At 34.9% G+C, this 12,426-nt stretch overlaps 1 protein-coding gene across 1 annotated transcript; it reads left to right on the top strand.

The window, feature by feature from the left end:
* The first annotated feature begins 8,830 nt into the window (after window positions 1-8,830).
* TCF15 (transcription factor 15) lies at window positions 8,831-11,617 on the top strand. The gene is made up of 2 exons (XM_053692954.1): window positions 8,831-9,476; window positions 11,179-11,617. The coding sequence occupies exons 1-2, from the start codon at window positions 9,003-9,005 to the stop codon at window positions 11,251-11,253; spliced, it is 549 nt and encodes a 182-aa protein (XP_053548929.1). The 5' UTR covers window positions 8,831-9,002; the 3' UTR covers window positions 11,254-11,617.
* Window positions 11,618-12,426: the final 809 nt, after the last annotated feature.

Genomic DNA, 12,426 nt, shown 5'->3' with positions numbered 1-12,426 from the left:
CAAAAAAATAAAATAAAAAATAAATTGGAATCAAAGTGAATTTGTATGATTATTTTAGTATGAATATTCAGATAGAACTTTTCATGCATAATACTGCAAGTTTATTTTTATTTATTTTTATTTTTAATAGGCTCTAGAATAATTGTTAATATAAAGTAGGACATAAAGATTCTGTGTGTAATGTAGCAGAAGTTTATATTTCCTTTGATTCCTTATTAGCTTTGCATGAACTGTTCTCTTTCTACAGTTGGTCTTGGGGCTCCCTTTCCAGGAGACTTGTCTACATACTGCAGTGTTTTGGGATTATTTACAAAGTAATGGCAGACAAATGGAAAAGGAAAATTGCCCCCTTGAGTCCTTCCTCACTAGAAAACCTATTTCCGCTCTTTATGGAAGACAAACCTTAACCCTCGATTAGCTCAAACTGAATGAAAAAAAACAAAGCACCTTCATACTAAAGGCAAAAAAAACACAACATTTGCAATTACTTTATTACTAAAATATCTCCAATCTATAAACCATTTCATAAATATTTCACCCCTACAAATTATCGTAGAATCAATACCGCAGGGCTTGACTACTGCCCCAACTTAAACAAAACCTGAACATAAACAGTAATGAGATAGCTTTCTAGAGCCAAGGACTGGGTTATTTAAACACATACTAATCTTGTGTATACCCAAGTGTATATAGAAATAAGAATATCTCTTACTGAAGGCAGCTACATTTCAAATGATTTTAAATATTAGGTTTAGAGATATTTCATGGCTTTTTGCACCATTATAGGCGTACGTATTTTAGAATGAACCCCTCCTATATCTGTAAAATCAGGAGATAAACTACAGTATTTCATTCAATAGAAAACAAACAAAAAGAACAGGGGGGGGGGGTTTAAGCAGCTTCCTTGTCTGACTGATGCCAGGAAGTAGGGAAATTGCAAAAATAAAAATAAAAAAAAATGGAAAGCAGCAGAGAAAGGGGCAGTTAAACAAATATTCGACTAAATGGTAGCAGATGACAGAGGAAATCTCTTTGTAATATTTCATTTTTCTCGGAAGCTAAAGATAAGATAATCACATGCCTTGCCAAGCAACATAACTTTATTTCAGTCGACTGCATGGGCGCATAATATCCAGTCACTAGCATATCATAATTTAAAACGGTATCTTTATTAGTAATATAGAGCGGTCAGAAACCAATACTGAGTAAAGGAATTTGAATGGAATGACTCAGTCTTCACATGGTGAGAGTGAGGTGAAGAATTCCACCAAATTATTAGTGGTCAAACAGATGAGTCTATGACCCTCGTTACCCCATGTGCGTAGGCTAAGGCCCAGAATAAGGAGGCAACGTGACAGCATATGAGATAATTATGGCAGCCTTTCCTGCAGACCATAAACACACTAATGCAGGGCTTTACAAAGCCTAGGAACCAGGGCGTGTCATGGCTCCTAAAATGGGACATCTGGCTCCTAATTTTATTGTATTCCTCTTCATAAATCCCTATATAAAAGTATTAATACACAGAAATTAGCAGGCTAATAATGCAGACCTAGGTACTCAATTCAAATAAATATTTTAAGAAATTAAAGGGATATGAAACCCATATAAATAGTTTGTGATTAAGACAGAGCATACAATTTTAACAAAAAAGTTTCCAATTTACTTAATACTTCATTCCCATAGTATTCTGTGTGGAAATGATACCTAGATAGATATCTGGAGCACTACATGACAGTTAATAGTGCTGCAATCTAGTGCTCTTGCAAATGGATAACATTCTTGCAAAACTGCTGCCATATAGTGCTCCAGACATGTGCACGCTCCTGAGCTTAGATCCCTGCTTTTCAACAAAAGATACCGAGAGAACAAAGAAAATGTGATAATAGAAATAAATGAGAAAATAGTTTAAAACTGCATGCTCTATAAAAAGAAAAGTGTTTCATGTCCCTTTAATGGTATTTATTTAATTTTTTTAATTTAGTAACGTGTGTGAGTTTGTGAAATTATTTTGAAATTAGACAGTAATATATCATTATTACTTGGTTGTCCAGATATACTAATCATACATACTTATATAAAGATATTGTTCTACTAGCCTTCCTCCTCCCCAGGAGGTTTAAAGGGACAATGTACGGTAAAATTAGTTTCTCCTTAAAGGGATATGAAACCCATATTTTTTTTTTCATGATTCAGATAGAGCTAGAGCGTGTAGTTTTAAGCAACTTTCTAATTCACTACTATTATCAATTTGTCTTCATTCTCTTGGTATGCTTTGTTGAATGAGCAGCAATGCACTATTGGTTGCTGACTGAACACATGGGTGAGACAATGACAATCGGTATATGCAGCCACCAATCAGCAGCTAGAACCTAGGTTCTTTGCTGCTCCTAAACTTTCCTAGATTAGATTTCAGCAAAGGATAACAAGAGAAGGAAGCAAATAAAATAATAGAAGTAAATTGGAACGTTGTTTAAAATTGTATGCTCTGTCTAAATCATTAAAGAACATTTTAGGGTTTCATGTCCCTTTAATGTGTTTACAATTACTTGTGATACCAGCTGCAGAGTTTTAAATGTTAGGGAATGTTTTCCTTTTGGTATATTTTTGTATATGGAATAGCTGTTTCTTCTAACTGAAACCAAAAACCAAATACAATGGGCTGAACTTTTAGGGAGAGATTACATTATTTTCTTATCTATAATTATCTTCTTTATTACTGTTTACTCAAAGGCTAATACTAAGGGCCCAATTATCTAAACCTCACAATTTTAGACGTGGTTTTTCTCGCTGAACCTCACAGGGGCTACCTTGTGGAATTATCGTAAAAAAAGGGGCAGTCCCAGCGAGTGCCGAGATGTCTTCTATTGAAAGTAATGGAGTTAAATATTAAATCCTGCAGCCAATATAAATCACATTACAATGCTTTCTGCGCGTAGCATCTTACAATCGCCTATATTTTCATATGTATGTGTTTGTCTATTAGGGTTATAAGTATTTTGAGTGCTTTGAGAAAAGCTCGCCACCTTTTAGTTAGCAAGAAAAAACTGTGAGTGCGAAAAATCTTTACAGAATTACGCTGGGATTAGAGAGATAATTTCATATACGCCCATGGAACACCCATGTTCAGCCCATTTTACGAAAAAACAACCAATTACGCTTTGTATTTTGTACTTTTAAGTACGCATTTCTTGCATTGTTTTGCGCATCCAGTGTACTTAAATTATGATTTACACTGTGCATAGTTAATACAATTTATTCCTCTGTAATTTACACATTTTTGATAAAATACGTTTTTTGATGCAGCTTAGAAATACAATTTTCCCTGCTTATTTATGTGTGAATGGTTCAATTATTCGTTTTTTATAATGCTTAACATACATTTAAAATTGTCCACTTTTCATACAAAATGCAGTATACGCCCCTTAGCGAGACACCCTATTTTCAGTCTAAAAAGTGGCTTTAGATCATTCCACCAGGCAAATAGAAGAACTGGTGAGCATTCTTTAGTAATCTCACCAGCCCAGAAAGTTTTAGCTCATCGGGCCCTTAGAGAGAACAATGGAATGTAGCTACCAATCAGCAAGCGCTACCCAGAGTGCGGAACCAAAAATGGGACGGCTCCTAAGAATACATTCCTGCTTTTCAAATAAAGATACTAAGAGAACAAAGAAAAATTGAAATTGAAAATAGAAGTAAATGAGAAAGTTGATTAAAATTGCATGTTATATTTGAATAATGAAAGAAAAAAAATGGGTTTCATATCCCTTTAGCAATCTCACGATGATTACAACACTGTTTCAAAATCCTTGGAGGTTGAACTTCAGCTCCACAAAGCGCTGTATTAGCGAAGCGCTGTAAAGCGAAGCGCTGTAAAGTGAGGTATACCTGTATAACACAGACACTAGGTTAAAAAGATTTGGCACCAGTTTTCCACAGAGAAAATTGCTATTGCTTCTCAGTACCCAATTTAAGGAAATGCTTTGTATACCCAGAGGCCAGGTTAGAGAGAGGGAAGAAGTTATCTAGAGGTGTATATGTTCATATTTAAATTATGATCATTAAAGTGATTAGAAAGTAAAATAAACAGCAGTAATTACATAAAAAATACATATACAGCATTTGCTAGTGTAGTTGTGTCTTAGATAAGATTACTCTCATTATGACAGAGCTTTAAAGGCATAGAAAGATCAAAATTGAAATGTGCATGGGTGCATTTTGAATAAAAAAAACATTTCTTGCAATATAATCCTATTAGCATAAAATCTTCTAGTAAAAGTTGTTTTTCAGCGGCATACGTACATATGCTGTGACTCCAGTGCTCCAGTATGCAATCAAAACACCTTTTCCTTTTCCGACAGTCAGCAGTGGATTGCATGACACAGATTATGTCTTCACTGACAAGATACACATCACCGCCAGCTCTCGTGTTTGAATCCTGATTCGCTAGTTACACGTAGCATATGTGTGTATGCCCCTGAAACAGTAATCAATTTTACTAGAAGCATTTTTTGTAATGGTAGTATATTGCATAAATACTTCTATTTAACCCTTTGAGTGCTAACAACGGCTCTGAGTCATCACAGAGTTTCTCACTCTGGTGCTAATGACGGCTCAGAGCCGTCACTAGCACTCTCCCACCTTGAGAGAGATCTGGGGGCTCCTAACCGCTCCTACCCCGGTGATCGTGCCTGTAGAGTGACAGGCATCGCTGGGACTTCACGTGATGCGCGGTGACATCACGTGCAATGACGTGATGACGTCACCGCACACCTTTATTTTTACTTAAAGGGACAGTTTACTCAAAATTTTTCTCTCCTTTAATTTGTTCCCAATGATCCACTTTACCTGCTGGAGTGTATTAAATTGTTTACAAATAGCTCCTTTACCCTTTACCCTTATTTTGGCATTTGAAAATGTGGTATCCCCACCTATTCTGAAAGTTTGTGGCCGCAGGTCCAAGCTATAGATAAGCTGTGTAAACACAGCCAGCAGAGGAAATTACACTCCCAGTGGGATATAGCAGAGATAAGGTAATACAATGTTGATTTTCCATTGTTCTCTCCAAGTACTGGTGATTGTTTTATGGACAGATATAAGATAAAGAAACATGTGTATGTAGACAATGTAATAAAGTAATGAGATCTGATTATACTTACAAGCTCAACCCATTTTATTAGGTTGTGGCTTCAACACACAAAATCAGAGCTTTAATATACACAAATAAACCTTAAAATGCTAATGTTCATACATTTTTTACTCTGCAATTGGTAAAAAAAGCTATTTTAAACACATTAAGGGAAAAACTATTTTACAGTATACTGTCCCTTTAACAATGTTAAGTATAGGAGGAGGGACATGCTGCTTAGAAGCCTGTAGCAGCTACAGACCCCCAAGACCCACTGTTGGAAAGAAAATCGCCTAACCTTTCCAACAGTGTCTTGGGGGTCTGTAAAAAAAAAAAAAAGGTTAAAACTCAAAGGGTTCATTGAAAAAAGATCACAAAAACAATATAACAGTAGATAGATCATACAAATATAAATACAGGCCATGATCACAATCAAGAAGTTACAATCAAGAAGTTACAGCAAGTGCACGTTAGTGGAATGTTGGCTAATTATCAGGAGTGTCTCTTAGGCTGGTAATTGATGTTCCACTTCATACAATAAATACTTCTATTTAAAGGGACACTAAACCCAATTTTTTTCTTTAATGATTCAGATAGAGCATGCAATTTTAAGAAACTTTCTAATTTACTCCAATTAAAATGTTTTCTCCGTTCTCTTGCTATCTTTATTTAAAAAGCAGCAATGTAAAGCTTAAGAGCCGCTCCATTCTTGGTTACAACCTGGGTTATGCTTGCTTATTGGTTTGCTAAATGTAGCCACCAATAAGCAAGAACTATCCAGGGTGCTGAACCTAAAATGGGCTAGCTTCTAAGCTTTCAATTCCTGCTTTTTAAATAAAGATAGCAAGAGAACGAAGAAAAATTGATAATAGTAGTATAATAGAAAGTTGCTTAAATTGCATGCTCTGTCTGAATCATGAATCAGCGCTGCGGAATCTGTTGGCGCTCTACAAATACCTGATAATAATAATAATAATGAAAGAAAAAATGTGGGTTTATTGTCCCTTTAACAATGAAATACACCATGCCCATTTCAGTTTTGACCTTTCTGTGCATTTCATTCTGTATGTGCCTGTGACATGTCAAATGCTTCCCAATAAATGAATGGGCAATATGTATCTAAACAACTAATTCAAATGTAAGATTGCCAGGCCCAGCACTGTTAAAAGCTCTTAGCTTGAAGGACATAGAATTTCAACCATACTTTCAATATGTGATTTAGCTTTAATCAACGAAACATAAAAGTTCAAAAATAAAATATTCTAAAGCGTTAGAGCATTTTATTATTGCACTATTGCTGCATAATTGCCTGCAAATGGGTTAAACCCAGCTCGCTGCACTTCTGGGAGCTAGCTGAACACATCTGGCGAGCCAATGACAAGAGGAATATGTGTGTAGCCACAAATCAACAGATACCTCCCTGTAGTGTAATGCTGCTCTAGAGTTTACCTATGAGTGCTTTTCAACAAAGGATACCAAAAGAACAAAGTTAATTTGGTAATAGAAGTAAAATGAAAAGTCTCTTAAAATTGCATGCGCTATCTGAATCATGAATGTTTGAGTTTAAAGGGACATAAAACAAGTTGGGATAGAGACAAAATATAATAATATGGACTTTCATTACTTTACCTGCAAATTTATACTGCAGTGCCTCACCATTAACTCTTTCTTTTAAGTTTCTGAATTGCACAGCTCTAACTCCCCCCACACAATTCCTTCTATGGCTGTATCTATATCTACCTTTGCTTTGGCAGAATGCAGACTTTAACAGTCATTATCTGCTGGAGCATCACTAGAAGCAAATAAGCAGCTGTGAAATACAATGCCTGTGTTTCTGGTGCTAAACACTGATAAGGGGGTGGATTAGACTACTCCAGACAGAATGGCATTGTTACAAATTTTGCTTATTTTGGAAAATCATTTTACAATACTTGCCAGCAATTTTTTTTTTTTTTTTTTTTTTTAATGCAAACTAGTTTTACTTAATTATCCATTTTAGTATATGCACAGATCTCAACATGTTTTATGGCACTTTAATGTCCCTTTAACGTTTCTTTGGGGACCCTTTAAAGTGACAGTCAAGTCCAAACAAAACTCTCATGTTTCAAATAGGACATGTCATTTTAAACAACTTTACAATTTACTTTTATCACCAATTTTGCTTTGTTCTCTTGATATTCTTAGTTGAAAGCTAAACCTAGGAAGGCTCATATGATAATTTCTAAGCCCTTGAAGGCTGCCTCTTATCACATGCTTTTTTATTTGCTTTTCACAACAGGGGAAAGCTAGTTCATGTGAGCCATATAGATAATATTGTGATCATGCCCGTGGATTGTGGCAGACACTGCACTAATTGGCTAAAATGCAAGTCAATAGATAATAAATAAAATGTCATGTGATCAGAAGATGCTTAGATACAAGTTAATCACAGAGATAAAAAGTAGATTAATATAACTGTGTTGGCTATGCAAAACTGGGGAATGGGTAATATAGGGATGGTGTATCTTTTAAAAACAACAAAAATTCTGCTGTTGACTGTCCCTTTAAGGCTTAGGCTTTTTCCCCCCAAATAATTTCACACACACACACACACACACACACACACACACACACACACACACACACACACACACACACACACACATATATATATATATATATGTATGTATATATATATATAATTTATATCATGTCACCTCTATATGACAGATATCAAACAGTCTGTTATACAAAGGTTGCAAAAGAAGCCAATATGAATTGTAAAGTAATATTTCATAAAGTAACTGCACAATATCCCTGAAAAACTGCAACTTCTATGCAAAATCACATCTGCAGAATATAAAGAAGACTAGCACACTAAGAATTATCATCTGGATTTATCTCATTAGTCTGACTGAGCTTTGTTAAAGGGACATAAACCCAAAAAAGTTTTTCCTGATTCAGAGACTATGCAATTGTTAACAACTTTCTAGTTTTCTTCTATTATCTATTTTTGTTTTCTTAGTATCATTTGTTGAAAAGTATACCTAGGTAGGCTCTGGAGCTGCTCATTGATGCCTGCACATATTTGCCTCAAGTTGTTGGCTCACCTATGTGCATAGCTGTTTCTTCAACAAATGATACCAAGAGAATTATGCAAATTAGATAAAATAAAATGCAAAGTTGTTTAAAATCGTATTTTCTATCTGAATCACGAGCACATTTTTTTGGGTTTCATGCCCCCTTTAAATATCTACTAGTGTAACAACAAAATGGTAACACGAGCATTCATTTTTATGCCATTTGTATGAATTAAATGACTATCAAGCACTGTGACAAAATATTGATTTACATTGCTACAACGTGCAGCATCAGACATAAGCAGATCCCCAATGACAAATGGTCTAAAATAAACAGTTTTATTACTTCTGTAGCTTTACTCTGCAATTGTCACATTGCTAGAACAATAATACAAAAACAAACGTTTCCCCTCTATTAGACAGACTTATGGTTTGTGGGGAAAATATATATATTTGTGTATTTCTATTTCACTCTAATAAACAATGCAGTGAACCTCATGTCTTTATATTGACAAGGCACGTTCAGCCCACCAGTGCCATTTGCTAGTAAAGTGTCTGCAGCAGCAGCAGTAGCCCCTCCCACGGATTATATATAGATTCCCAAGGAGCCAGAGTATAATGTAACCCCTCCTTTCTTACAGAAAGGAAGAAGCTACAGTAACAGCTGTGAAGATATCAGGAGTATTCATGCTGCAGCTTAGGCTCTGAGAGCTATCAGCCCACAGGAATTAAAAGACTGCAATTACTGATCAGAGCTGAGTTTGTTGTTGTTTGTGAAAGGTTAAGGACTATATATTGCAGCTCACTCACAAGGAATGGCTTTTACCATGGTGCGGGCAATGCCAACACATTTGATTTACCCGGATATTTCCATCATGTCAGAGGATGAGGAGAATCGGAGTGAAAGTGATGCTTCAGATCAATCTTTTGGTTGCTATGAAAGTTCAGCAAAAAGGAAGATTCCAGGTAAAACAGGACAGGTGGTTGTGGTCAAGCAGAGGCAAGCAGCCAATGCTAGAGAAAGAGACCGAACTCAAAGCGTTAACACAGCATTCACAGCCCTGCGCACCTTAATACCCACAGAGCCTGTGGACAGGAAGCTCTCCAAGATAGAGACACTGCGCTTGGCATCCAGCTACATCTCCCACCTGGCAAATGTACTTCTTATAGGGGATGGTTGTGAAGATGGGCAGCCTTGCTTCAGCCCTGTATACAGACCAAAAGATGAATCTGATTGCAAGTTACCACGCAGCATCTGTACCTTCTGTCTTAGCAACCAGAGGAAGGGGGTAAGTGCCCTGCAATTACATTGTCTATCATAGATGGCTCTAATGCATTGCTATGTTTGATCTGGTATTTAAGGGGTTAAATATATCTGCAAGGTGCACATATAATTCTTTCTATACTGCCTCACAGACCTATGGAACCCAACTAATTCTGTTCACTATAGCTTGTAACACTTGTATTTCCCCAGGAGAGATGCACATGTGTTAGGTTATTGTGATTAAATAGTAAATAGTCTTCTAACAAGACCAGGTTAGTCATCCCTCTTCCCAAACTAAACGGAAATACATGAGGTCATCTAAACATCTCTATGAAATTACAAATGCAGGGATGTACTTCTCAGTGCTTTGTCTAAAAAAAATTCTGAAGAAATATATTTGCCTTCAAATGTTTTATTTTTATTTTTAACATTATTTTTTTCTTTACGCATAAAAAAATATTACACTCTGCTCAAACTGAATGTATTACTGTTAGAGTTAAAGTGGAGTTAATTTTTAACTCTACTTTCTATTTTAATAATATACTATGGGTGCAATTAAAAACATGCAAACAAGTTTACATTTGAGAAAAACTTCTGTAATGTACCAAAAAGGGACATTTAAGTTACTTTAACTCTGATAAAAAAATTTTATCCTGTTTCAGAATAAAGTTTTTGTATAACTGTATCAAGATCTATTCTTCTTAACCTTATAATGCGCTTTACAGACAGTCAATCTTATAGACATTATTTCCATCTTTCCACATAGTAACTAATAAACAAGATTATCAGTCACATACTATTTTTTTTTTTCATTGCCATCTTCTTTTAGTCATGAAAGGGTTAAACTGTAAATAATATTCATGACTTGTATCTGCAGTAGTGTTAAAAGTATTATCAATAGAAAATCCAGTAAGAATTAAAATGTGTATATTCTACAAAAAGATAGATTTAACCAACCTAATAGAATAGTAAACCAACATTTTGAAATGCACAAGACTTTCAGATGTGATACTGAAAAGCTGTAGGTAAAATGCAAGGAGGCAATTAGGGATCTGCAAGGAAAGGATAGTTAATTTATATAAAGGTTGACAAAATTTAACTCAAATCTTAACAGTATGCAAAAATATTGAGGAGCCACGTCACATTTATTTTTAAAGCCAAACAAGAGTGCTAGTATACAGATGTATGAAGAATAAACAAAAAAGATAGGCGCTAGAAGTATCATTTTAACGGCCTTGTCTCCTGGGATTTGTGAAACTTGATTTATTTAGCAGTCTGGGAAAGCCATGTAAGGTGCTTTAATTTCAAACTTATGACCGTTATTAAAACTGTTTCTTTATTATTTTATATTTAAAAAATGATTGATACTAAGAAAATATCTTGTGACTATATTAAAGAGTTAATAGAATGTATATTTAACTGTAATTGATACGTTTCTAATATATGTAGTACAATTCCATATACGAAATGGAAATATAATTATACTGATATAGCTAGTAAGTAAACTCTAATAAAATGTTTGTTTTTTGTCACAAATTACTTTCATGTATCTAAGGTTGTTTCTATTAAGTTATACAAATAAAAGTCCATTATTGTGATAAAAAACCTGTAAAAATTATTTGCAGGTTTAGTGACACATTCATTACATTAAAAAAAAAAATGATTTCCATTATCAAGAAATGAGCATCAATACCACATTTTGACTGATATTTCTTGTCTCTCAACAGGCAATTCGCCGGGAACACAATGGGAACTGCCTGAAGGTCAGAGGACTGAACACACTGCGTGTCCCTCAGAGATGATAAATTAGAATCTTTAGAACAGATGGGAAATTAAAGGATTAGTGAGCCCAAAGTCTTCATTTTAGACACAAACAGAGGAAGGATTCAGAGGCCCAGTGAGCTGTTCACTGCTGTATTTCTAAAAATGACAGAAAATCTGGACGCTGCTGGGCCCAGGAGAACTAAAGGATTTGGTGGAAATCTTGTAAAAGGGACAGTACAGCCAGTTGTTAACTACAATACCACAAACTAGTGTTACAATGGCTTCCTTCTTTACGCCTGTACATAAAACACTGCGTCACTAAACGTGATGCAGCTTCATGTAAATGTATGTATATATCAGCAAAGTTATAAATTTTAATTAAAATAAGATTATTTCAAAAAAGGGATGTGTTTGCATTATTTTTATAAAGGGTTTCGTATATTAATAAGTAAGTCAAATTTATGCATTATCCTCGAGCAATAGTCAATAAATCAGATTTTGCCAAGTGGTGTTAAATGTTGCAATTTGTTACTCATGAACTGTATAGAATAGGGGGTGACAAACCTACCCCCAAGGTGGCACTCATAAAAAATGTGTTGATACGTAACTGTGTGCTTTCAACAGCTGCAATTATTTTCTTAAGAATCAATTATATAAATTATTTATGTATATTACAGGTATAATAAACAATGTTTCTTTAATTTGTCTTTAAAGGGACATTAAACACTAAATACATTTTATTAGAATATTGAGGTTATTCCCCACCTCCCTCTAGTCATTACTGCTGCCATGTTGGAATCTATCTTTCACTACATTTGAGTGCTGACCTGTTTGCACATGTGCAGCAACTCTTTCAGATACCTGCAGTGAAATCTAGGTTCCAAAATGGCAGCACCCATGATTAGAGGGAGGTGAATGGTATGTGTTTAGTGTCCCTTTAAATTTTACAAAAAGGTATCAATTATCAAGATCATTTTTAGAAGATTATTATCAATTTGGGCACTCATTATTTACCATGTTCTATCTACACCAACAGTTGTGTGACATACAATTTTGTAATACATCAGTGTTTAGTAGGTAATATAAGGTGCTAAGGTCTTTCATAAAGATATCATATTAAAAATAACAAAAAACTCAACACTTAAAGTGAATGTAAATTTTGATGCTAAAGAGCCCGGTTTTTAACAATTCAATTAAAAACAGGGGCACTT

The sequence above is a fragment of the Bombina bombina genome, chromosome 1 (assembly GCF_027579735.1).
Source record: "Bombina bombina isolate aBomBom1 chromosome 1, aBomBom1.pri, whole genome shotgun sequence".
Classification (NCBI taxonomy): Eukaryota; Metazoa; Chordata; class Amphibia; order Anura; family Bombinatoridae; genus Bombina; species Bombina bombina.
This window is presented reverse-complemented; position numbering and strand designations above follow the sequence as displayed.